The 27,998-nt window shown below is 40.0% G+C and overlaps 1 protein-coding gene across 2 annotated transcripts; it reads left to right on the top strand.

The window, feature by feature from the left end:
• The first annotated feature begins 338 nt into the window (after positions 1–338).
• On the top strand, positions 339–24,949 carry LOC137399198 (delta-like protein B). Of its 2 annotated transcripts, XM_068085197.1 has the most exons (14): positions 339–535; positions 6,591–6,728; positions 13,067–13,135; positions 16,075–16,143; positions 16,261–16,557; positions 16,764–16,815; positions 17,898–18,152; positions 18,865–18,925; positions 19,406–19,536; positions 20,706–20,875; positions 21,266–21,485; positions 22,222–22,455; positions 22,565–23,513; positions 24,008–24,949. In XM_068085197.1, the coding sequence occupies exons 3-14, from the start codon at positions 13,133–13,135 to the stop codon at positions 24,096–24,098; spliced, it is 2,532 nt and encodes an 843-aa protein (XP_067941298.1). In that variant the 5' UTR covers positions 339–535; positions 6,591–6,728; positions 13,067–13,132; the 3' UTR covers positions 24,099–24,949. The 2 variants fall into 2 exon arrangements, with proteins under 2 accessions (XP_067941298.1, XP_067941299.1); XM_068085198.1 differs by lacking the exons at positions 339–535; positions 6,591–6,728; positions 13,067–13,135 and adding an exon at positions 15,561–15,616.
• Positions 24,950–27,998: the final 3,049 nt, after the last annotated feature.

The raw sequence follows: 27,998 nt of genomic DNA, 5'->3' as shown, positions 1-27,998 counted from the left end.
GGTGTTGTCTGCAGTTTTGTTAGCTGTAAATTTAAACAACACCTTCATCTATAGCCGTAAGATGATGGTGGTCTGGGTAAAGGCAACTCAAGGTAGTCAGAATCTGTCCAAAGTTCATTCATCTCTCTCCAGCGTTATCTGCTGCGTATGCTCGGCGTGGCTCATGGGACTGCGCTGTCATTGGTCAGAAGGAAATGTGCAAGTATATTGAGCAAGAGAGATTAGTGGTCACGTGATATAGGCTCAATGACTAAGCCTTGCTAGGCAGTGATTTTCCCACACTATGTACAACATTCCTTCAGTCTCTAACCATCTCCTCATCACACGCGCAAAAAAGCATTAAGCTGGGTTTTTTGTTACACATTTTACACTCTAACGCTGATCGCAAAGGGACACTTGATCGCTGAACAAGGAGTATTGTAGTTGGTATCTGTTGGAAGCGCCCTAACCTCTCGCCTCTAATACAAGACACATCGTATCACATATCTAGGATATACACATTATCACTCGCTCATCGTGCACATCTCTTGACAAGGTTCGTATGTTTCAGTAACTATATTCTTTTTTCGCTCGAGTTTGTCATTCGAGGAGAATAATTTTCCCAGGCTTTAATCAGCTGTTGTGATAGCTAAGCAAATAAGGTTTATCTCGCTGCAAGCGCCGAGTATTAATCATACAGCAGAGTTTGAAAGTAGGAAATTTCGATGAAGTTAGAGAGCCTTCAGTTCGATTTCAGTTAGCAGACGGGGCTGATAAGTTGAGAGGTGCTCAAGATTGTCGAACTGACAGCTCGTATCCTCCTAGCAGATGAACTCGCATGCGAGCATTCCCACTCTTCTAGCTGCAAATAATAATGTGGTTTTTAGAAGAATTACATAACGCTGAAGGTGACACAACTTTTCTTTGAGTGGTCAGAGATGAGATAAAAGCAATAATGGGGCGTGCGTGAGTAGCCTAATTGATACCAATATAATGCTTCGTGGGAAAATTTCTTTGATTAAATTGTCTCCTTTTATAATCTGGCAATCAGTTTCGGGTGACAAAAGAGATAATAATCCATGATTGGGGAGAATAGAGCGGTAAGCTCAACCATAAACATATTAAATCTATTGTTATACGCTGATGTCGTGTGTAAGTTGATAGCCCCGCTGAGCTCATAAGCCTATGCTGGTTTCTTCGTACGAGCAGTGATCGTTGTGTCGACACAGATAGTAAGGAGATCCAACTAAACAGTACTAGACCAAAAGATGAGTGCACGCAGTTGCTCCATTGTACTTTTTTTTCTAAATATCTTAGTTAGCCACTGAGGCAAGCATTTATTCAGGAGGAGACAATCGTACATGGTAACGCGATACGCTGCTCAGCTGTTGCGCTTGTCTAAAAATAGTTGAGGTCGTTTGCTCTCTCACGCCTTCTATATGGCATCTTAGCTCATTCCACCATTAGAGTAGAAAGCGATACTTGGCTTAGCGTATTTGCTTTGCTTTGCCCAGTGTATTGCTACGGACAGCTAGCGACGGTAAATGCATCTGTGGGAACTGTCTCGTTTAACAATATCAACTTTTTAAAATTGCTGTAATCGTAAGCGCCCTATAGCGAGCGTACAAACACAGGCAGTTGAGCATTCATAAGGATAAGTACATACATAGCAATAGAATATCTATTTACATGTTTGACCAGCTATCCGTACTATGTTATGGCTTTTAATAACCAATGCTAAGAGCTTCCACCCTCGAGTCAGCTAATTCAGGAAACTCGGCGATTTGCTGGCTAAGAAAAAGGTTATTCGGTAGAGGAGGTCATTTGAAGGTCATTAGGTCCTTAAAAGACCCAAAGTGATTTATTCTTTAGCTGTTCTGACTCTTACGATGTCTTTCAGATTTGTTGGTACCAATTTCGTGCGTTTACCGACGACTGAATAAATTAATTTTTTTCCAAAATACGGCTTTTTACTTATTGCTAGCTGCACTCTGTTTTGTTATCATCTTCCTATTGTCAGACCTCTCACCTCTCCTATTGTCAGACCTCTCACCCTCTCATAGACTGTTTGACACAACACTTTGACCTCATAATACAAATACTTATTTCCTTTGTATCTTAAGCTCTGTACACTTTAGCGAAGCGCAGGAATGAAAATTGCTGCTATAATTAGTGCAAGGAAACATAGCTTGAACGCCGAAGACAAACATTATTTTACCTCTTGCAAAAAAATACTTGCGGCTGAAGAACAGGAGCCAGGGGGTAGGGAGTGACCTGCAAGGCCAGCTCTGTAAATGCTTTACAGTACAAAGTGTAGTTGCGTGTGATGCAACATGTATTGTTATTGGCTTTTGATGCAACATGTATTGTTATTGGCTTTTGATGCAACATGTATTGTTATTGGCTCATTTGCAGATTCATATGTTGATAAATCTAATTTTTTGTGACTTTTCACTGCAACATCCTCAGCTGACTGGACAGCAGCCTGTGACACGCTGTTTACAAGCTTATTTCACTCAACCCTGAATTCATAGTCAACTCAAACATCTATTTCTATGAAAGACAAAAACGTGGCTGGTTTTAGAAATGTTTTATAGCTTACTTTTCAGAATGAGAAGTTGGGCATGGAAGGATTTCTTCCCATTGTCTTCTCAGTTACAGTAAGTTTACTGTAACTGAGTGTTGTTATCATTATGCATCATTTCATTGTCTTTTTACTGAACATTCATCAAGTGGCTGACCCTTGGCAACAGATCACCGCCATTTAGCCCCTTCCCAGCTTCGTATAACTGTTTGTAGATTGATGATGGTTATCTCGCAAACATTCATTATTGAAGCATTCGTCGCAGCCTAATCTTTTCACAATCTATGCAGCTTCGCTTAACTCTCCGCATATTGCTAGCAACAACCTGACCGTTGCCCTAGGTATGCGGTGCATTCGAACAAAAAATGCAAAACAGTTTAGCAGCAGACGTCTAATATCGTGATAAATGACACAAAAGCTAAGGCAAATATGTTTATACTAACAGATGTATTTAAGATCGTAATGAAAAAGCATTGCTTTCAAGTCAATGGCAATTAAAAAAATTTGCGTAGCAGCCCTTAATATTTAATATTGTGTCACAATTGTTATTATTCTCTACCTTACCCCTGTTATAATAGTTTACTACGCCACTGTTATTTGTTATAATTACCTAACACACCCCTGTTATAATAGTTTACTACGCCACTGTTATCTGTTATAATTACCTAACACGTCCCTGTTATAATAGTTTACTACGCCACTGTTGTCTGTTATAATAAACTAACACACCCCTGTTATAAAAGTTTACTACGCCACTATTATCTGTTATAATTAACTATCACATCCCTGTTATAGTAGTTTATTACGCCACTGTTATCTGTTATAATTAACTATCACACCTCTGCTGTGTTATACATGAGCTCTATCTAGAGTTTTCTGTGGGTGAATCTAATAATCTGCAAGGCTATTCTCTAATCCAACCAGCTGTATACTCCTCTTTTGCAATACCTGCTTGCGGTTAGGGATCGTTGTCCCATAGTTTCAACCCGCCATGAGCCTTATTATGGGCGACTAAACTAACCTTCACCGGAGGCCAGATGTATTTCTCATGTTTTTAAGTCTTTCAAAACGTCTGAAACCCGCTGAGCTTCTTGCTAAAACCCTTTATTACTATCTTAAGAATGTAAGCAAATTTTTTTCAACTAAATACCAAATGCCGTTGACAGTTGAAATGAGCGGATGCCTTAAGCATTCACAGTTTACAGCCTAACGCCTTTCCTCTCTATGGCCAGAGAGGGGAGCATGCATAAATTCCAACCATGCTACTTCCACGCAGGAAAACCAGTAAACTAAGTCCTTCCTTTCAGTTGCCCTTATCCGTTGTCTGGACTGTCTTTTGTGTACACAAAACAAACATTATCATATTTGATTTTGTACTATTTGACAATATTCAATACATAATGAGCTAGCATACCTTCCTGTCACTCTTGAGAGCTTTCTCACGATGTTGAATAGATTAAGGTTTCCCTTAGCGATAGATGCACTTGAAATCTTAGAACCGCCCCCTACACACTCCAGACCCATATGGCTAGCTGGCTTATTGATAAGCTAGTCTGACTGTGTGGAAAGCAGCCTGTTTAGATTAACAATGGGCTCTACAGTACTATTTGCCATGCGAGGTGATTAAATAAACAGTGTTCGACTTTTAGAGTATTCCCGACAAGCAATTTATCATCAGACATCTTTTATTTCAGGAGATCTGATAAAGACGAAGTACAAAGCCTTGTTAACCTGAATAGAGCTGTATAATGAGAAGAAATATGTTTATAACTGTATCTTAGTGACCAAACAGAATGACTCATTTAAGAACCACACATATATCTCATGCAGTGTGTAGGTGTATCGGCTACACATATGTGTATATCTAATGCAGTGTGTAGGTGTATCGGCTACACATATGTGTATATCTAATGCAGTGTGTAGGTGTATCGGCTACACATATGTGTACATCTAATGCAGTGTGTAGGTGTATCGGCTACACATATGTGTATATCTAATGTAGTGTGTAGGTGTATCGGCTACACATGCGTGTTTTGTGAGTATTTTAACGCATAGCATGTCCTAAGCATACAGTCCCTAAGACTCACTATGCAGGTGTAGATCGAACCTTGCCCATAGAGGAATACCAGCTACTTGTGTACAATCGGTGATTTTAGTAAAATACTATTCAACTGTAATTGCAAATATGCTTTCGGTTAAACGTGTGCTTGAAAAAGCATTTAAATTCACGTAGAGTTGAACCTCCAGTCTTGTAGAATAAGTTTCAAGTACTTGACAATTATCATGATTGATTTTACACTGTTTCTTTTCTCTCTCGAATTAATCAGTTGAAAGATTCTCATAGATAACTTCTGCATACTTCAAATCGCACGGCACGCTCTCAAAGGACAAAGGCGATGGACACCAACTGCTGGTAGATGCGCAGGATCTATAGCTGTGAGAAGGGTCATCAAAATACCATAATTTCACAACAGATTTTTAGCATTTAAACCGCTGAACGTGTCAACTCAACAAACGGAGCGTGCATGATTAATGACCTAATTATAGCATGGGAAAATTTGCTGTTATAACTAAAGCACTAAAACATGGATTCAACTTCAAAAAGCCACATTTATTTGGTTTCCTAGAGCAGTTAGTCAGATATCTTCTCATGGGAGAGATTATTATTCAGGACTTAAAATTTTATCTCCATAACTCTGTGTTCAGGTTTCAAGTTTATTAATTGAAGGTGTAGCCGCATACCCAGATACTGGCTATTAACATGTGTGCACCCGACTCCTTAGATACTTAGGAAGCGTGGCTAGTGAGTTATTGCATCAGCAAATAATACAGCATTCGTGTTTAAGAACAAGTATTGTTACCGTTTCTCTAGAATAAGCAGTTGTGACAGGCTTAACTTACACGATATTCTATCAGTTTCAACAGGTTAATATTCAAGCGTGTGACACACACCTCTAGTTAGCCTACGCAATAGATGAACAATCTCTCGCTGCCTCTAGTTGTAGCTGTCTCTCCCTGTCGCCGTCTCTCCCTGTCGCTGCGCTTAGAAACGTTTTTATGGTATTTCTACTTTTTGTGAATTCATCATTCTGATTACAAAAGCTACCATTATATTTAATATTATGTTTAATGCTATATTTAATATAGATTTGAAATATTTTGATTCCAAAGGCAATGCCAAAATTGTAAGGAAATTTTATTGCATTCGTCTCTTTAAAAGACTTCCTCTTTTGATTGGCCAACTTAGAATACTAGTGATCTTTTAGGCGGTTTAGTAGCCTTTTGGAGAGGATAACTCCAATGATTGACCAACTGGCCATCTTGATTACTTGCATTTGTCATTTTTATTTATCCTCTTCTCCTTTTCTTCCCCCTCCTTCTGTCCCCTCCTTCTGTCCCCTCCTTCTGCCCCCTCCATCTGTCCCCTACTTCTTCCCCCAACTTTTCAACTATCACCGTCTTTCTTCCCTTTCTTTCCTTTTTGCTAACTAATACATTTCTCTCTCCCAGCAGACAATCAATCCTTTCACTCTTCCTATTTCTGTTCCATTTTCTTCCTCTGTCAGGGACGTGTATGAGTCGCTGTTAATCCAGACAGACAGGTTCTCCGCAACTTCTAGAATCATCCCTTGTTATAAATAGCTGGTCTGTTTATCGGCCTCTAATAATTTTCTCACACTCTGTTCATATTATGGGATTTATAAAAATCAATGGCTGGGAAGACCGCAACTTGACAATATATAAGGAATGATGAATTGCATCTGTATTGTACGCTCAACACAGCAATCTCATCGTCTCATCTTTCTCTCTTTTGCTCAGCCATTCATTGTAAAATTCCTTTGCTGGCCAATCAAAAAGGCTGTTTCATGCCAAGTTACCTTTTGGCTTACTCCACATTTTAAAAATACTTGCATCTGTCCTTGAACTCATAATATAGCTTTTGTTTCATCAGCTTTACTTTCCGTAATCGTTATTTATACTGTGTGCGCAGATAAACCGTGTCACTGAGTCTTGTTGCACTTTACAGAAAGGCTCTACAGAGGTTGCTATACAGTTGTTGATATCTTGATATATACGTCATTGCTCATCCCCATCACTCCCTATATGCTTGAGAGGTCCGTGCTCTACCTCAGAGGTCCCGCTGTTCTAACTTCCAGCCCAGAAGGTAATCTACCACACAGCTATGAATCCATAGGTGGAATATTGCTGCTTAGCTGTGTATCCAAACATAGAGTGAAGCCACAGGGTTCCAGTGCTACTTACAGTACCAGGAAACAAAACAGTGATGCACTCTAAATACACAACCAAATGGGCTGTGATAAATAATCTGTTCTTATACAAATATTGAAAGCTCTACGGGTGATGTTGTGAACCCCCATCAACGCATTAAATCAAGGCAAGGTTTTTTGTTAAAGATTCAACTTGATGAATTTGTGTAAAAATTAATGATCATGTCGGCATCTAGAAACAGCATCTGTCACGGCAGGTGCCGGCAGGTGTTGCCTTGAAGGAGAACATTATGTAACAACTCTTGTCAAGCAACCTCCGATCTGGATAGATAGAAATATAATTGGAACAGGAAGGATTAGGGGGCTGCCCACTTACTAGCGCCTACGGAGTATCAATGATTGATCTACCCTTTATATGTAGCTATGTTATCTACTCTTTATATGTAACTATATGATCTGCAATCTATAGGTAACTATGTGATCTACTATCTATATGTAAGTATGTCTATAAACAAAGGGTTTATATTTTTGTAACAGTATTTTGGTGTAATAAGTTGTCGTATTTAGATACAGCATTAAAATACTTTATCTCAATACGTCTTATCCCATTTTTAATAAAATATTTTATTAAAAATGGGTTTTCTGTCATTAGTACAATTTACTACATGCGTTTCCTCTGTGATTCCTATAACACAACTTTTCGTTTAACGGCTTTCTCATCCAGCAATCCTCTAATTCACTCCTATTTTGTGACTGTTGTTCTAGTAGCCCTGCTATCTTCCTATCCTTGTATGCAAAAAGCTGACTACAGTGGCTTTGAATATTGAATATTGATCTATTAAGCTTTGCTTGATATTGCTTTTCTCAGAAAGCCACTCAAGTGAATACAAAATAATTAAAAATAAATACGAGGCTCCATTTTTCTTCAACTTTAACCAACAAATTTTACAGGAATCTTCATTAACATTGTTTAACAAATTAAGTTGAGCTAAGTTAGAGACAAAAGCAGACAACTCCAAACTAGCAATCACAGCTGGCTGTGTCAGATATCTTTACATAAGCATGCATTGGCACTGTTCGAGCGATATAAACAAATTTGAAAGCCATTCTTTGACAAAAATAAATAAGTGTCTTTAATGACTCATAGGGTTTTCTAGATCACTCAAATATCTGATAGCTTGCCATAATCTAACTATGGGAAAGTGACGGCAGTTTGATGCACCTTTCTCACGCATTCCTCAATGCGTAAGCCACTCATCGCCATAGATACGAGTAAATTGAAATCCAATCACATCATTTGCTTAGTTTTGGCTAGGTAACATGCGCTATCTTAAATTGAATTAAACTTAACAGAACATTTTATGACCTATTCTCTCTCTAGCTGTTAGTATTATGTACTCATCAGGCATTACTTCCTATCTAGCCTGTCTAAACTCCATACTAGCCTGACTAAACTCCATACTAGCTTGTCTAAATTTCATACCAGCCTGTCTAAACTCCATACTAGCCTGTCTAAACTCCATACTAGCCTGTCTAAACTCCATACTAGCCTGTCTAAACTCCATACTAGCCTGTCTAAACTTCTTACTAGACTGTCTAAACTCCATACTAGCCTGTCTAAACTCCTTACTCTTAATTTCTATACCTCTTAATGTACTTTCTACACTACACTCATTTCTGCACTTCTAATGAGCAGCTCTGTTGTCATAGACAAACTTCTGTATACAGATGTAGACAAACTTCTGTATACAGATGTCTTTTTTCGATGGTCAAAAATTTAAAGGATTGTTAAGGATTGTGGCGCAGGCTGGTGTTTCATGCTGATGGAGTATTGATAGTTCTGACACATGCTGCGTATTGCTTTCTTGGTACTTTAGTGTTTGTTCAGAGTTTTTGAAAGTTGCAGAAACTAAAAGTTGCTGTTGCAATAGTCCTTTTTGTGGCTAACAAAATTGGTATTTGAGAATAGTCATCAGCGTATAACTACACTGGACTGAGAATAGTTGTCAGCGTGTAACTACACTGGACTAAGAATAGTTGTCAGCGTGTAACTACACTGGACTGAGAATAGTCGTCAGCGTGTAATTACACCGGACTGAGAATAGTCGTCAACGTGTAATTACACCGGACAATATCCAATCACTGTATAACTTTATTGGACAGAATAAAAATAGTAGAGCACTATGAAGTATGGTGAAGAAAAGGTAGGCCTGTGGCAGCGACTAACGCATCGGTGCATCACTGACCATGAGCTAAGCAAAGCCCTGTTTGCGACTGTTTGCAAAGCGACTGTTTGACTAGGACACGCTGGTTTCACCGCCTGGTCTAGCTCTGTGTATCGCTGGCTTGTTCATACTCGATAAATGACGATGTAACAGCATAACACGGCGAATTATAGGTAGTACATAACCTTTGCAGATTTCGGAAACACACAATTTCACATGAATTTCTATAAATATAGTGGTTTTTGCAATGGCTAACTGCGCAAACAGGTTCATACACGTTGAGGTTATCCAAGAGGAAACAGAATTATGATTGATGATTTGGTTATGCTTGGAGTTGCGTGAGGAGGCTGAGGAGGAGGCTCGCTAGCAGCTGCTCGCGGATTACCAACATATTTCTCATCATATGGCAAGACTCCCTAGCGTCTGTGGTCTTGATAATATTGCGGACAGCCAGCTGTGAAATATTATATAGAAATAAATGTGCCAGCGCCATTACATAACGCTCTTGTAATATATCTGAGGCGATTAGACTCGTACAAACAGGACAAAAAATTTCTATTTAGAATTTTCAATTAAGATAAATAGTTTTGGGTAGAGTTATTAATTGAGGGAGCCGAGAGGATTAGCGGAACAGTGTTGAACTAATCTATGGTAATGCTTGGGCTCTCCATACGCTTGACAACAAGTATTGCGTTTTGCTGTGTAAGGTCCCAGCATCGCTTCCATGAATCATGCTCTAGTTAACTGCTGAGTGTCTTCGCCGCACCAAGCCTTACGAAATGGCAAACACAACTAACAGAGTGCCAGGGAGCACACCTGACAGGCAACCCGAGTGTATTTTGGCAATCCATTGATCAGTTAGTCTATTAATAGACGAGAGCACTTGGAGATCATTGCGGTGCGAGAGAAACAGAAACTCGCGTTTAGTGAGAACTAGTTCATATATCTCGTGTAATGGCGTTCATATATCTCGTGTATCTCGTGTATCTCATTATATGGCTGGTTGTGGTAAAGTAGATATAGCTGCGTGGCGCAAGTTTGGTAGCTGATGCTATGAGAAGTTATTATTGTGTCTCTCGCGATACGGAATTCGATGCCTGGTTTGACTTGGTTAGGTCATCGCCCCTTGTCAGCATGCCCAGCCCGAGGATCGCCCCTTGTCAGCATGCCCAGCCCAAGGATCGCCCCTTGTCAGCATGCCCAGCCCGAGGATCGCCCCTTGTCAGCATGCCCAGCCCGAGGATCGCCCCTTGTCAGCATGCCCAGCCCGAGGATCGCCCCTTGTCAGCATGCCCAGCCCGAGGATTAAAGCTAGAATTAAGCAGCATTTTGTGAAAGTCTGTACGTATAGTGGTCAAACAGTAGCCGGCTGACAGTAGGTCAAACAGTAGCCGGCTGACAGTAGGTCAAACAGTAGCCGGCTGACAGTTTTATTTTAATCTGGAGTATTTAGCTCGTGGAAATTATTTGAATGCAAAGGAGCATAAGCTAATACGCTCTCGATACGGCCTCATTCTATCGGAATCTTTTTATATTGAGCTTTTTTGTAGAGCTCAGTTCAAATGCTAGTACTGATGCAAATGTGGCTACTTTATTGTCAAATCTAGTCTCTTCAAGTTAAGCAATTGTTCACGCCGTCATCATTACGCTGCCAATCATTGCGAGTCTCATATCACAAACCGCCGCTAGAAATATGATCACAGACCATTTTTTAAATATTGTGTACGATGTCGGAGCCGTTACTAAATCGACAGTATTGGAATGCAGGTCAAAGGTCATTGAGGTCATTTAAATGTAGCATTGTAAAAGGCTGACCAAGGGAGGCAAGTCTAATTTGACAATTAGAATATGAACAGTCAACCATTACTATTTAGTTTCTAAAATATATGTTTGTCTAAAATATGGTCTTTTAAAGGTTTCATCGGGTATGTTTGGTTTTATAGTTGTTAATTCTCCTCAGTCAGGTAACATGTTGTCACTTTAGTCTCAGTCTTGCTTCATCTTCAGAGGTTATCTCTTTTCTATTTTCTCTTTCGGTTTAATCAATTTGTATGTGATACGTGTATAATATACAAGCTAGCTCTACAAGTGTATAATATACAAGCTAGCTTTACAGCTATATAATATCTATTAGAGTTAAATTGTAGTAAATCCATCATTCTCTAAGCTTTGTCAGCCATATCTTCTATGTACGAAGTCTGCATACTTTTCAAACTATTACAATATTTCTACTTAAAACGTTTGCATTGTTAATAATTAACCCTCCTCTTCCTGTGATAATTTTAACATTGTTCAAAGTGTTCAAAGCAGTCACAGAAGTACCGTATGAATGGTGACCGTACAGTTATCATACAGTATGATCACGCGATAGCACGAGTGGTCATACTAGCTGCGTGTCACTAACTTATCAGGTAAACTAATAGTTTTAATCGTCGCTCTGTTGTTACCGCATCTCAGAAATTTGATCTAATGAATTGCCCTGCTAGTCATAAATCTACTCGTGCAAAATAGATATACTTAACTATGAATAGAGACTGTCTTTGGTGAATAACACGGGGTAAGACAACTCTGATATTGCTACATTTTTCAATGCATTGACAAACCAATACATACATGTACATAAGCTATAGTTCATGGACACAATGAAAAGGCTGATATTAAACACAGAGTTCTTATTTTTATATATTAAAGTTATTATTATAATTTTTACTCACTCTGCAACAGGCATGATCAAATAAATTATATTAAGGTACAACGGTTTGAGCATTTTTAAGTACTCTTACTCCATTCACCACTGTCTCGGCTAGCTGAAGCATAAAATGCTAATCATGCGCCTCTGTCAATTTTTTCTTTACTAAATGATGACAGACCTTCGCCGGGCACACAAGCTGGTATCTTTAGGTTTTTCTTACTTGGGCTGATTTGACAAAACGTGCTCACCTATGCTCCGGTGGTCAAACGAGTTGTCGACACCCACTTGCTAGTGGGTGTCAGCCACTCCACAGCTCCGCTAGACTCTCCCCTACTGAGTGTCATGCGGCTCTGAGACACTCGTTGTCGTGTGACTTGATCTGTCGAGCGGCATTTTGTAGAGGGATTTGACACCCCTCAAGCATCCTTGACTCGCCTTCCTACACTTCTGCCCCGTTATAGCCTGTATTCTAACAGACCTCATCTCTCTTTTGCCTGTTCCAAACTGGGCTGCTAGCTTTTTGTGATATTCTAGGCAGCATTTGTTATGCAATTGACATCTATCAAATGTCAAGGTCTTGTCAGCGCACGCTGCCAGTAGAACGAAGACGTCCCCATATGTTTTACGTAAAACATATGACTGCTACACCCTATATTATGATTGTATATATGTCAGCGACATTGCTTACTCTTCTTCCATGTTCAATAATACTTCTATAAACATTTTAACTTTAAAAGTAAATGATTTTTAAAGCAAGAGTTATCTGCTCTCTTTTTTTAAACCAACTGCTATTGCTCGCGCCACTGGAGCTTTGTTCACAAGTGGATTGGTAGATTTAATACACTTCTGATTAGAAGACAAGTTTGACATAGCTTTGGCAGCAGTAGCGGTGGGACAGCCATCTTGTTTTAAAGTTTTATGTTCGCTAATTGCTTTAAACGAACAGATCGTTGATTGTCTGCTAACCTCACCTGCTCGTCAGCAACTGACACATCAAAGCAAGACATTCATTAGAACTTAACACCTATGACTCGCTCTGCCTTCCAGTTTCACTTCAGACTGTCTGTTGTCTTTGGTAAAGCTAAACTGAAGTTGATAATCTTTGCACCGACCCTGTTTGACAACTGAATACTGTCTAGACAGTGTTGATAATCTAGTAATACCTCACACAACTGGTGAGCTACATTCTCGTGAGATTATATATAATGCTTGTAAGAAAACAATAGTCAGTTATAAATAATGCCTACCTTAATTTACAAGAAGGAAATCGGACGGCGCAATTACCTAGATTGCTTGTATCTAACAGGCAGCCTCTAGCGCTTATCATATCATTGTAATTAACTGTCTTTCTTTGTAGCCTTTGTAACTTTCGAAACGGAGGAGGCCGGGTGATCGAGATTCCAATGACAAATACAAACACTCAATGGTAAGATTAATGCATCTCTGAGTCGCTCGTGTAATTGTTATATTAAGAATAAGCTTTTCGGTGCCGTATGGCTACAAGTTGAAATCCTTCGGCTCTGCTTCTTTTCAGCTGTAACCCTCTCCTCTTCATTTCATACCTCCTCGTGCATTTACAACTGACTAGCGCATAGATATATATTCTTGATCTCTAATCAGTGTGGCTCAGTTTTGTTTCAATCTTCTCAAAACTGTAATACGGTTGGTATGAACTATTAGTGTGATATGTTGGTATGAACTATTAGTGTGATATGTTGGTATGAACTATTAGTGTGATATGTTGGTATGAACTATTAGTGTGATATGTTGGTATGAACTATAAGTGTGATATGTTGGTATGAACTATTAGTGTGATATGTTGGTATGAACTATTAGTGTGATATGTTGGTATGAACTATTAGTGTGATATGTTGGTATGAACTATTAGTGTGATATGTTGGTATGACTTACATGTATGCATGCTTTACATATTTTATTCCGTGTATTTATTATTATTTAATAAAATAAAGAAGACATGTTTAAGAGAGACAGGCAAAAGCATCCAGCTATGAATATCTCATGAAATCCTTGGAATGATATTGCAGTGATTTCAACACTTAGCCACCTGCTCTGTTATTTTTAAGCTTATAAGCTCAAAACACCTCTCTTCAGTAACTCAGTTTCCCTTATTCTCTAGGCAAAGATCTTTCCTTCTGCCACCGAGTATTCTTGCCTTTCATCTACTACTATCACCTTGTGTACTGTAACAGCTGTGTGCTAGGAACATCTTTATTGGCTGCTACACATAGTGAGCTATGTACAGGCATTGTAGATGGTGTTTACAGTAACCGAGGATGTCAATCTGTAATGTTTGCTATTGCCTCTTAGCTTTTTGATTTCCCTCTCGCGACAACCGTTTATTGATGTTCTTTTTGTGAATGCAAGATGTCAGCTTTCAGATGTAAACAAAAAAACAAGCGAAAGAGTCAACTCGTTTGTCTTTTTACAACGATTGATTGACATTCTTTTGTAGAGCACACGCTGATCCGAGTAATTGATAACATAAAACCATTGCTGGTCAAGTTAAATATGTATTACTTCTTTTATGTAATTACTCGCACCATTCAGATGGCATGCGCTATCTCAATATGACAAGCGTGCGTATAGCACGAGCCCATAGCTCCTTGCACCTTGCATCACTCATAACGGCGCTTGTCACTCGAGGCAGCAGAGGATTTGTTTATTTACGTGTTTCTAAGACAAAGCTAGTTAATGATATTTTCCTGGCATGGGAAAGGGATGACATTAGGCCAGCCTGCAGTAACAGCTCTAATAGAAACTTTCAAAAACAAATATACCCGCCAAACTTGCGCTAATGTCAAAGAAGTAGCTAATTTGAACCGGGATTGGCCAACTGGTTCGTAGGCTCGAGAAAGAATAGTCATGGCTGACAGCTGTTTTGCGTATCGCCTTCTGCAAGCTAAGAATGACACACGTCGAGCTTAGGAGGACGCGAGACCACAAATTAGAGGTCGCTCGTGTGTTTCATTGAGCGCTGGTAATAATTTGGGCTTTTTAAGCGCGGGGCAGCTGGCATTGGGTAACCATTAATGCAACCTTTTTAATTCATGGCTCGCCAAAAAGTGATGCTTGGAAGAAAATCGATAAATTGGCTTATGAGACTGAAGTTCGCTAAATAACATCGCTGCCATTCCCTGCAAGATGGCTGTGTCATGTGTAATTTATTGCATTTAATTTAGCGTATTGAAATTGAATTTATCCAATATGTTTGAAGTTACTATGCGTTAATAGGATTGTCTGTTTGAAACAGGAATATTTTGTAGCCATATGTTCATGGCTGATTGTTCACAAACAGTCAGTAGAAATCACAGTGTATAGAAAAATCTGCGCCCTTCTGTGCTACCGGCTGTGTTTGCAGGCTTTTTGCTCATAAGAGCTATGTAGTTTCAATGACAGGTGTTTTGTGTGAAAACATCTGCTCTATCTATCCGCTGTTTTATGTCCAAAGCCAGCAAATATGGGCATAAGTTAAAGATGGTATGGAAGGCAGAATTGAAAATATACGTTATTTAGCATTAAACCTTCCCTTTGTTACATATATTCCTGCAATGATATTTTTGAAGTAAGCATTTCTTCCTTGTCGCGGTTAGCTCCAAGGACGTAGTAGCTATTTGCATTGTTTACACTGCCATACAAAGCCACTATATGTACGACCAAGTAATATGCATTCTTTGTGCTGGCAAACTTCACTGTAAGGCAAGGCGCGTGCCATCAGCCAATCAGAGCAAGCTGATTTGTCATAGACCAATTAAAAATCACTTCAATGGTTAAAGCTGGGGCATTACTGCTTCAGGTGTCATTAGATTGTTGGCACGTGCCATAGCTGCGGCATTATTCTTGCGAAAACTAATGGAGTAAAATATAAAAAACTGATCAACAAATTTATGTGAGTATCGACTTTACAATTACTGGTATTTTTGTGTCTTTCTCTTGATTAGCTGTGCTTTAAAGCTGCCAATAGGCACAAAAGATAATCTAATGTGCAAAGGAAAATAAAAAACTATGAAGTTAACGTGCCTCTCTACCGAAGGCCGTGCATCTTTACTGAGGGCCGGCTAATATTTTTTATATTCTCTGAAAGTATATGCGAGATACTAAATGAAAATGTGCTACCAATATTTTATGGGCAAAATCTTTTATTAACATTCAGATGTATCTGTTTGCTTGGAAGCTTGAAAATCATGGTTATTGTTGCTCTTTGCCTAACATATTATATATCAGTAATTATTTGGAGATTCTTTCTAGGCTATGCTGTAGCAGCCTTACTTCATAGGTTGAAATGCTAGTAGAAGGTAATAGCTCTACGTCTTCTTGTAATCTATGAGCAGTAAACTCATTTTACAGGTAATAAAGATTGTAAAGATGTGTAACATACGGACAAGAATTGCACTGCTCTTGTTTATTATAACAGAAGTAAGTGATATAATCTCAAGCTGTGTTCTATTCCTTTACAATGCCAATGAGTTTCTATGTCTCCATGTTGTATTTGGTTTTCCATTCTCAATGTTAATACTATTTGTTTGTTTGTAGGTATCCTCTACTGGTCAATTCGAACTGAACCTTTTGGAATTTTCAAATACTAATGGATTATTGAATAACAGATCATGTTGTGTTGGACCCACACCTGACCGGGATATCTGTACCGGCCAATGTTCTACTTACTTCAAAATCTGTGTGAAGCCATATCAAGAGCGTGTTACGGATGGCAATTGCGCTTTCGGGGAATATGTATCTAATGTGATACCAAACAACAACTCATTCCTGTTTCCTCAGAATGTCTATGAATTTACTAATCCTTTGGTCTTCTCTGTTGACTATGTTTGGCCGGTAAGTTTAACAAATAATATTTTCTGGCTATCTATTTGTTGATTAACTTGTAAAGGTTTATAGTTCTGAGGGAACATCTAATTTGAACAATTTTTAATACGCTTCTGTAATTGCTGTTGAAGAAACGCATGTTGGACACGATGATATGTGAAAAAATCATTGTTACTCGGTGGCTATTTATCGGTGAAGTTATATTTCTTTTTTAGGGAGACTTTGGTTTGATAATAGAAGCGTATCACGCAAGTCACGGCATTCAAGGTAAGTTTGCAAATTTTGTTCTAGAATGGTGAGATACTCATAATACGGCAATGGTGATAATGGTGGTCCATTCGTAGATTCACAGGCGATTGTAATCAAGTAGGCCTTGCATCATAGGCGAGGTGCTATGGATAGACAATGATAGCTCAAAATGCACCCTTACCCATGGCATAGCTCAGTATTTTGTAATGTTTACTATCTTGTTAAGCCGATGTTTGTTCATTCCTGGTTTGTCCAGGGCTGCCAGAGATTAGGGAAGAAGGGTGAGCGCCAAATGTAGCTTATTGTTTAATATGATGAGAAAGCGTCCATCTGGCACGTGGCTCAAGCGAACTGTAAACATATGAATTGCCTCTCCTGCTGATAGCATCTCATCTGTGGTTTTGCTTTGTGTAAATTTGTGAGCCATCCTTAAGATATTGCATGAAAATATCAAAAAATTTGCAGTCTTTTCAATTTAGGTGCCATAAATCACCTGAACTAGTAACGGTTACTAATATGGCTGTGTAGGACATATATACATGGCTGCAGCCTTAGCTGCATCTGTTTCACTACTTGACTACTGTAGCCAGTGCCCCAGCCTGCTCAATTTTGCATCGGCTTTCTGCCATGCACTGATAAAGCACAATAGCTCATTTTCAAGGTACAAACAACATTCAGTCTTCTTTGTTACCAACATTTTCGGACATGGAATTTTTAGCCGCCATAAGCCATCTTTTGGCTTGTCCATGAATTCATCTATTGGCACGTGTTTGTATTGAAAGTACTGATATAACAAAAGCGTGTAATTTATACTGAATTGTATTCGAGTGAGCGCTTTGAGAGCGTTATATCTGCACATGGCCTATTGTAGCCTCATTAGGCTGCCTCTCTTTCTGTTTGTATTCTCTTTATAAGCGTAAATGACTAAGCTAAGCTCTAGGTTTTTTGCAGAGAACTAAATAAGTTTTGTTAGTGCAATATTCCTTCTAGCGCCTTTTGTTAGTAGAAGTATTTTGTGCTGTTCGTAATATGGCAAACGGGCAGTAAATGTTCCTTTTCACACATTTAAATGGTGTTTTGACCTTCAGCTGTCTTTGTAGACCCCTTGATTGCATCCATGAGAGGCTCCCACGCTCTTGGTTCAGGCGATGGTTGGGTACTGGAACAATACAACAGCTCAGATCATTCGCACAGCATACGATTTCAATACCGGATGAAGTGCAGTGAGAACTACTACGGACCTTTCTGCGACTTATTTTGTGAGGACAGAGATGATGAACTGGGACGTTACGAGTGCGATGAGAATGGAGGCAAAGTTTGCCGACAGGGTTGGCAGGGCGAGTACTGCGACAAAGGTAGGTGTAGAGACATTGTTCATGTCTCCAAGTATTGCGTATTCTCGGTTTTAAGTTGCTGCACAATAAGGCGCTGCCATGATATGTTTAGGAGGCTGGAAGGGCAGCTGTTGTTCTGTCGGCAGCTGGCAGCTATTTCATTGTTTAACCATGATCAGTGGTAGGTGCGTGTTAGTGCCTTGATGGTAGTGCAGGTTGTGATGGACACCACAGCTTTCACCGGTGTTCAAATGCTGGAGAATGTCTGTCGGTATTCAGCGTGCCTGCTAAGATCACTCATGTCTCGCAGGATTTACTCATCTTGTATGCTGTGGGATGGTTGTTAGACCATCCCACAATAAATGTTGGAAGTTTACAATTGTCAGAAGTGTCACCAATTATATGGCACCTTGTTGAAGTCCGCGCTGCAAGTTAATGGTGGGAGCAGGTGCATGAAAGCAGCCAATGAGAGTGAAGCACGGCAGTATGGCTCATATAGACCCTGCTCTCCCATAGGCACTCGCTAGAGCTATTGTTTGTGCCGCATTGTCTGTTTGGGTTGACCATCTGCCCTGCAGTATCTCCCTATCTTTGGATGTGCTTCGTTTAACTTGTGCCTGTCTAGCTATTAAAATTTTAACAGCTGTCCCATTTTTAATACCAACCTCTTGTGTCCTTTTATTAGGCCAATCCCGAAATTGCATCTCACTAACTGTCACTCATTTCTTTTTAGCCATCTGCTTAGAAGGCTGCAGTGACGAGCACGGAGAATGTAGCAAGCCAAATGAGTGCAGGTAAGCTGAGACAAGCTATTAAACCATTAATACATGTTACCTACAAGACCCTCTTCCGCTCACCCTCTCTTCCTTGCCCCGTTTCATCCTTTCCCCGTTTCATCCTTGCCCCGTTTCATCCTTGCCCCGTTTCATCCTTGCCCCGTTTCATCTTTGCCCCGTTTCATCCTTGCCCCGTTTTATCCTTGTCCCGTTTTATCCTTGCCCCGTTTCATCCTTGCCCCGTTTCTTCCTTGCCGCTTTTCTTCTTTTCCGCGTCTCTTCTTCTCCGCGTCTCTTCTTTTCCGCGTCCTTTCCTTTTCGCCTCTTTTCCTAACAGCCTCTTTTCCTAACAGCGTCTCTTCCTAACAGCGTCTCTTCCTAACAGCGTCTCTTCCTAACAGCGTCTCTTCCTAACAGCGTCTCTTCCTTACAGCGTCTCCGCTTTCCTGCGTTATAGTTTCTGTGACACTTTTGATATGGAATTTGTGAATGTTGTAGTTGTCGACTGGGTTGGGGAGGCATACTGTGCAATGAGTGTGTCAAGTACCCTGATTGCCAACACGGTTACTGCAGAGAAGCATTTGAATGCATTTGTGAGGAAGGATGGGGTGGCCTTTACTGCAACCAAGGTACGTGGCTTTTTTCTCAGCCTCTTGTTTCACCTTTTTCATTAGGCAGACATGACAATTTGAATATAAAAGTCGGACATTATTCATGCCACGCGCTTGTGTCATAGTTGAGGCACTTGACACAGCTTAAGATGCCCAACTTGGCGGCTTGTTTGACTTTGTAGTTCTGCCTGGCTTTGAATAGCATTTGCCCGTGTGTAATTACTCAGTAAGTCTACTCAGATGTACACGGCACGCACGAGCCACTCGTTACTATCCCTGCGTGCGACCAGTTGCCCTTGTTGTTTAACACTGGGCACCTGGTCTACTTCACTTGATAGCCGTGGGATTGCCATGCGATCTAAGAGAGCATGTGCCAATGAAAGTGCCAAAGTGTGTGTGGCTATAGCTCATACACGGTCTACCAATTCTCTGTAGCCAGCTCAGGCGGTCAGGCACACTCAAATTTAAAAAGTAAAATTTATGTATAAAGCGAATAATCAATTAAAATGACGATGGCATGAATAAGTGTCATGCTCGACTCAGATGATGGCTGTCTTCTGTTCGTCTTTTGTATCGCAACTTTTCCTGAGATGACTCGCGAGCTGTATAGTTTGACCTGTTTACATTATGAATATAGAATATGACTGGTGACTACCTGATGCCACTTGGAATCTTCAATGCATCTCTCAGCAATGTTGTCTTCATACAAACAGTCTCTCGGCAAATCTTAGTTGTTAAAAGCTCTTGCAGTATGCGACATCGAACAAAATCATAAAATAAAAATCTTTCAAATTTTAATGATGACACAGCAAATTACTCGTAGAGTACGCATAACCCGGCCATCATAAATTCATAAAATCTGAAATTTTGGATCACAAAATGAAGTGTCTACTCTTTCAATAAAAGCTTTCATGTGAGGAAGCAAGGTGAAGAACTGGAGAAGTTGATGTCACCCAACTTTGGTCAGAGAATGAGGGTAGACCGAACAGAGTGGCATTGGGAAGCCATTAACCTTTAGTTTAAAAAACTAGCCTCAACAAGTGACCTTTATTAAACAATTAGCGAGGGGGCAGTGCGGCAGCGAAGTAATGAGAGGAGATGCTGTGGTTTCCAGGGTTGAGCTTGTGCTAAACACATGCTGTGGCAGTCAGATTCCTCTCTTTTATCGTCATTATTTTTCTTTGCAGACCTCAACTACTGTACCCATAATCGACCATGCCAGAATGGAGGCAGTTGTACTAACACAGGCGAGGGCTCCTACACTTGTAGTTGTCCCATTGGCTATGGTGGTGTTAACTGTGAGATAGAGTATGATGACTGCCACAGGCAGCCATGCCTAAATGGTGGCACATGCAAGGTACGTACCTTGAGGTTGTTCTATTTGAAATGTCACACTAAGGTGTGTTGCGAGCAGCAACATTTTGATTTGCCTTCAGGGAATCTTGCAATGTTATTACAATCTTGGTACAATTAGTATGGCAGAGTTGGTGTGCGAGACTGATTGTACTCTGGGGTGTAGTAACCCGCAGAATTGGAGGCAGCAATTAGTGAGATGAGCTCTAGCAATTGGTCGCGTAAGTGGGCCCATCACACTTCACCTTGAGATGAATGTACTAGTAATTGAACTCCCTTGGCATGATTAATTTCAAGTAATGCGAGAAGTTCCTAGTTTTTTCGATTTACGTCCCCACACAACTCTCTCACTCGTTTCTCACCAGTAACCTTTCAGTGACTTTTCCTATTTCAGGATGTTGGCAATGACTACATGTGTGAGTGTCCTTCTGGCTTTTCTGGCACGACTTGCGCCATTTCAGCTGAGCGATGTTCCGAGATGCCGTGCGCCAATGGAGGCACTTGTGAAGCGGTAGGAGAGTCCTACCGCTGCCATTGCGCTGACGGTTGGTCTGGAGTCAATTGTCAACAGGAGAGGAATGAGTGCCAGCGTGTGGCAGAGCCCTGTCAGAATGGTAAGATGGCAAGAAATTCTGCAGTTTTTTTTATACAGTTTCTGGTAGATGATAATGCTGCCGCTGTTATAATCTCACTAGAGTAACTCATCTCTTGATTGGATATTATAGATGCTAATGGCTGCTCCTGCGACCAACAATTGTTGCTCTCTGCCTGATAGTCGGTGCGAGCACAAAGCAGTTGGCTATAGTTATTGATCCAAATTAAAGTAGCGTATAACTGGGCTTCCCTGCTCATTATAAACAAATGAACAGCGTGTATTATAACAAGAGCTCCTTTGCTCAAATATCATCTGCAGCAGAGTAATCTGCACCCTGAATGTTGAGCTGTTAAAAAACTTGTCTTGTTTTTGCCTTTCCTAGCAAGCTACGCATTTGGAGGTTTGCTGCCGAGTTAAATAATGGTCTTATCATAACCGGTCAGACGTTTGATTTGTGTCTCCAAACTGCTTCTTCAGATGGTGTATTTCTTTCCATCAGCCTAATTGGCCTCTCATCTCTACAAGCATATAATATCTCTCTAAGAGACCAGCTTAGAGCAAAATTAGCGTGCTTCTTCCATTGATTTCTTAATCTGTGTGTCGCAGTGCTTTGATATGCCATAGGTCTGTGACCAGCGCATGCGATCCGCAGCTAGAAATGCAATCTCTTGATTGCTATCCGTAGAAAACCTTAGAACACTTGCAGTTACTTGTATGCCATCATAGATTTACATTTTTATATACCAACATTGCAGGTGGCCTGTGTATAGATGGAGAGAACACCTACATGTGCCAATGTCTTCCCGGATTCAGTGGCTTGTATTGTGAAATAAACAATGACGAGTGTGAAGGGGAGAACCCTTGCCTCAACTCAGGAATGTGTGAAGATGATGTGAATGGCTTCAGGTGCCGCTGCAAACCGGGATTTATGGGACGACTATGTGAGATTGACATAGATGAATGTCAAGCACGACCTTGCGCCAACGGAGGTACGAAAATGAAATAGTAGAATGTTCTAGAAATGTTATTATGTTTACTCTGTTTGTGCCGCGTCTTGTACGATATGAAGATGGTTTAACAGTTCATGTTGCTCTGCAGGTTCTTGTCGGGATAAAGAAAATGGTTTTCAGTGCTTTTGCGCACCAGGCTACACAGGTCGCATGTGCAACGAGGAAACGAACAGCTGCAACCCCAATCAGTGCATGAACGGAGGAAGGTGTGCAACACAAGGCCCAGGCTTTCACTGCATTTGCCCGTCAGACTATGAAGGAGATTTGTGCCAATACCGGCTGGGTCAAGCGCCATCTACTCGTACTACTTCTAGACCTGTATCTACCTCCCGCTTTTTCACCACTGTGTCCGAGGTTTTCTTCACACCTCAAACTGGTGCGAAGACGGGCGAGTCAGTGGTTCCTCCTAAGGGACAGGTAGAACTCACTCAATCACAGCTGGTAATGATTATCTGTCTGGCTAGTGGCGTCCCTATGTGCCTACTATTTGTGCTTGTCATCACACTTCTCTGTCGGCGCTGCAAACGTCGGGTTACCGAGGATAAAAGTGTGGAAGAGGGACAGAACGCTTACAATAGTGGTATGAACAACAAAGTACAAAATACCATGTTGACTAACAGTGACAAAAGCAAGCCTGATCCATACCCAACTACGGAAAGAAACATATTTCATGAAACAGAAGCGAGTGCGCATGTGAGGAGCGTGTCCCTACATAACAGAAACTCTGCTGCCGCTACCCCTCACAAAGTTGTCCACAAAGACCTCATAAAGGACATAAACAGAGAGAATGAACGTCAGCTAATAAATAGAAACAATGCCTTGTTTGCCCAGTCGGCAATGCAACGTAGTTTGGGAACTGAAAAATTTATACCATACTATAGCGGGACAGAGCCACAGCATTCTCATTGGAGCAACTGTCATAGTACAAATAACGCTAGCAATATACACATATCGACAGTTTGTGACACGGTGTTGCTTACTGGTGGAGGACCTCAGAAGCCTGATATCCGAAACACCAGCAGCTGTCACCGCAACAGGTAGATTATATTGCTAGTCACACATGGGCTTACACTATAGACAGAGTTATGATGGGCATTGTGATATGGTGGGTCATGAGTAAACTGTTAACCTTTGATGTGCCGCGGCGTGTGTCCTCCTGATTAGATCACTGTTTACCCCAGCTCAGGTTCTAACAGAATTGAAACGAGCTTTTGTCTCCAGAGGATAGACTATATAATATTATTGATAAATGCGTATCGGTCGGGAGGGAATTGTGGGTCAACTTGTGAAGATTATGTTTTAATTAGGAGGTGCATAGCAGTGTTTGGCTTGTTCGGTGCAACGTATGATTAATACTGGCAGCAAGGTTGAGTATGTAGTGTTCGGTACTCGTTGGACCTTGCAGTGAGAGATAAGAAGTGCTTAGCGAATGCTCTAGCGCTCCTCCCCCACTGGGATGTCTATTTTTTCGAGATAAGTTTCGCATTGCTGAGTCAGACCGAAATATTTATGGCCGGTTCTTTTGTTGTAGCGAGTCGGAGTCCACATTTAGACCGACATCACACGTATCGTCCCTTCTGTATGATCAACCGAGAACAACGGATATAACGTGCGACATATGATGGTTGCCAGGCAGAAGTCCTATGGTGCAATACTCAACAGAGCCCTCTATCACTCCGTCTCTTCATACAGCAGCCAAGCTCTTTCTCTCCTTTTCTCTCTGACAAGCCGCATTACAGCTCCAAGCTGATTGTCGCTGGTATCATTATATTCTCTGCGTTATTTACTTTGGTATTTTTCTACAATTTGAGTCGTTACGTGGTAGCTAGTGTCTATCATAACCTACATATATGACGTTTCCATGGCCCGGTTTCCGTCTCTGCAATTGCTGGAATCTGATTTGAAAGAACATGTTTTGTTTGCAGATATTTTATATACTGCTGCCTCCTGCTCTTTCCAGATGCAATATACTATTTATTTATCAAGTAAATATGTTAATTGACTAATATATATTATATTATTGTATGAATTATGGAGAATTTCTTCTCAAATGAACCTAGTCGATTACTGTATACTTCTATAGTTTTCTAAAATAAAAGTTCTGAGCTTTATAAGCTGCCTAATAGAAAGACTGATAGAGCTGCCAGCCAACTCTAAAGAATTTTTCTATATATTTTTTTACTGATGATTGACATTGTCAATTAGAGTTCCATTAGATTACTTAGCTGCATACGCTCAGCGAGACCATCCTAGGAGTTTTTATTCAGATTTAGTATGTTTGATATGAAGACTGTTCTGTGTTGTAGTCTGGAAGGCAGCCACTGACTTCTATTCCTCTCAGCTTAAGAGCTGTTGAAGCTGTTGCATTTTTTCATGTACATAATGTGTTTGTATATTTCCAGTTAGTGAAATGGGGGTTATTTATTTGCAGCATTTTAATGCTGTAGTAAATTGATACATAGAATAAAAAATGATATAATTTAACACGCTTTCTTTGCCGGCGATGAATGGAGGTGAGAGGAGCCCAATAGTTAACAGGCAGACTGGAGAGTGCTTGTTAAAATACGCAGTTGTCATGCTGTGCCATGTTATCTCTAGCACTTTATGCCATTATACCATCTGCTGCTGATAGCTGCCTTGCCTACATTGAAACTGCAGTTGTGTGCTCTCCTTATGGAGTAGAAGTCTGGTTATTTTGATTTGTTGAGATAACAACACGAGTAGAAAGGTATACATATTCGCTTACGCTTGCCTAATGTTAGCATCATTTAATTTGCTGTGGTGACTCAACAAACATGAACAAAGTTTTGACAAGTTTGCTGTGAGTGCATTTGCATCCAAATACATGATTATTCATGCAGGTGTTATGAGTAGCTGATGTTCAGAGGAGAAGCAGAACCACAATATTGCCTTAATTGGTATACTGAAAATACCTGCATATATGTCGCTGCTGACTACCTTTCCTTGCTCTGACATAATATTGTTTGTTTAAGTATAATACAAGAAAGGTTAACTTACAATTGATTCTCAGTCTGCTGCCGTAAGTAAGAAGAACACTAAATGTCTGCTATGCTGCCGCCCAAACTGCGCTGTTATGAATGATAGATTGGCAGCTATGGCGTAATATAATAAGAGTAGAAAACATGACTCAAGTCTTGCTGGTCATTCAGGAAGCTGGCCCTGGGATGCTGATGCAATGATCATTTGTTGCAAATACTTATAATTTCTATGACATACAGAGCACTTTTTGCTTTGACGCTGTCAGCCTAGCAGCAGGGTTGATATGTGATGCTACATATATTTGACTCCTGAGATGGCGTTCAATCGCTGACCAGCAGTGGTCATTGGCTGATTGGTCCATGTTTAATAGAAGCATAGCTGCTGATCAGCGCAGGTGTACAGTATAACTTATAGCCTCTGATTTGCACATTTATATAATCAATATTGGCTGGGCCTCGGAGAGTCACTATACAAAGCAGTAAGGAAGTGAATGTATTCTTAGCAAAATTCCTATATAAGCTGCATACGATTACGGGTCGTATACAGTTACTGCAGCGTTTCTATCATAACCATTTCCTTTCTAGTCTAATGCTATTCTAGCTCTTCCTGAAATTAGGCACCAACTGAAAAGTTGACAATTGATTTTGACGGCCAAGAAATTTTCCCACACGCTAGTACCTGTTGGCGAGTGCCATAACGGAACGAGTAGATAAACATATGACTACCAGTAGAGTCTAGATAGAAACTAACGTGATTAGGCTCGAGGTGAAAAGACACATTCAAAGGGATTTATTGTAACATTTCAATTTAAGTTCATACTTGAGAGTGTTCATTAGACGAAGCTTGGAGAGCAGTACAATCAATACGCCTGTTTATCTTGCACTTGATTTGCCTTTAATTGCTATCTCTAGCTGCAGCAGAAATCAATCTGACTTGAAATGATTCTCTCTGATGAATGTTTGCTCACAGACAGCCGTCAGCAGCAAAGCATCCACAGAAACGTGCTTATTCGCTGTAGGAAAGACGAACGAGCATTTTAACCATGAACAAGATTAGAGAAGAATACACGTGACCAACACATGTTATGCAGTTTGCAGTGTATCATTGGCTGAGAATCAGAGGCCTGAGAATCTTGATATGTAGTGACCCCCAATTTATTGCCTCTATCCTGGGTCATCATGGTTCACCTTATATAAATGAAGCCAGTTCCTGTTGCACTGACCACAGTAGTTTAGCAGCATATCTATTATAAAGCCATATTATAGCGTAGTGCAATTAACCAGTAAACAAGGATAAACACTTTGTGAAACTTTGCAGCAATGATTCATAATGTGTATTTATCCTTAAATAATACCTTTTTTATTGATCTGAGGTGTAAACCAGAGATTCATACTTTTGTAATAACATTTCAACATAAAAACATGTTTTGTTAGTTTTGTATAAAATCAATCGTAGGAACCAGCAAATTCATTTATTGTCCAGTAACTCTGCCAGACACCTCACCGAATCATGTAGTCAATTTTGACTACACTATAGACTATTTGCGTACATTTTAACTTCAATTATTTACTCACACGCAACACGTCATCTTATTACAATATATAATCTTCTGCAATCATATCAGGATTACTGACTCAATTGGGAATAGGCCAAAGAGGTATGTTTTTTTTATAATATATTATATCATTCATGTCTCATTTTATTGTTTGCCTGATAGATTTTACGGATTTATGAATGCATTTTATGTTTTAATTGTATTGCGGCTTATCGTCATTTTAATCAATTCTATATAGGACATTAATAGTTTTTCTTGCTAAACACTTTTATGTTTATTATGTTATTAATCTCCATGTATTTGTTTACAGTTTTCACGGTTCAATGGTTTATGGTTTATGATTCAATAAACTATTATTAACCAAACAATCAGTTGGACTCCATCCTTAACTCCCTATGAGCCAGTACAGTGAAAACTCTGGACTAAGAAGCGAACTCTGTCCAAAAGTGTAAGAAGTGAAACCTACTTACCTATGAAACAACCTTCAACCTAACCTACCAGACAAGAGAAAGACCATACCAAAAAAGACAATTCAACCCTAACTAAAGATCCCAAATCAAAGGACACTCAGACACTTGAAAAGCTGTAAAGACCAGGAGAGTCACGCAGGAATTCATGTCAAGATAAGTGAAAGCCTAGATAGGACAAATAGTTAGCAGCGTTGCATTGTATATAGAGTACACAATAGAGTATTAGTGTAAAAAGGTATTTTTAAATTTTGCATCTTTTAAGTAAGGTAGAGGTTACATAGATAGGTAGGTTTATCACCTTTGTAAGTGGTTGAAGCAACAGCAATTGACTTCATTTGAATGGTTACGGAATGCTTGTTTGACTAATTAGAATTTCAAGCTTTCACAGATTTTACTAGGGAAATAGCACATAGGGCCTAATTGACTTAGCAGACTTTGCACGCACCTTTAGGCAGCATTCCCACATTGTTACTCAGTGACCACAATATTTGTTTACA

The sequence above is a fragment of the Watersipora subatra genome, chromosome 7 (genome assembly GCF_963576615.1).
Source record: "Watersipora subatra chromosome 7, tzWatSuba1.1, whole genome shotgun sequence".
NCBI lineage: Eukaryota > Metazoa > Bryozoa > Gymnolaemata > Cheilostomatida > Watersiporidae > Watersipora > Watersipora subatra.
Note: the sequence above shows the minus strand (reverse complement) of the source record. Positions and strands in the feature narration are given on the sequence as shown.

Coding starts and splice junctions, on each gene's coding strand:
- LOC137399198 (XM_068085197.1), top strand. Junction 16,558..16,763: donor CTGTTGACTATGTTTGGCCG/GTAAGTTTAACA, acceptor TTTCTTTTTTAG/GGAGACTTTGGTTTGATAAT. Junction 18,153..18,864: donor GGGCGAGTACTGCGACAAAG/GTAGGTGTAGAG, acceptor ATTTCTTTTTAG/CCATCTGCTTAGAAGGCTGC.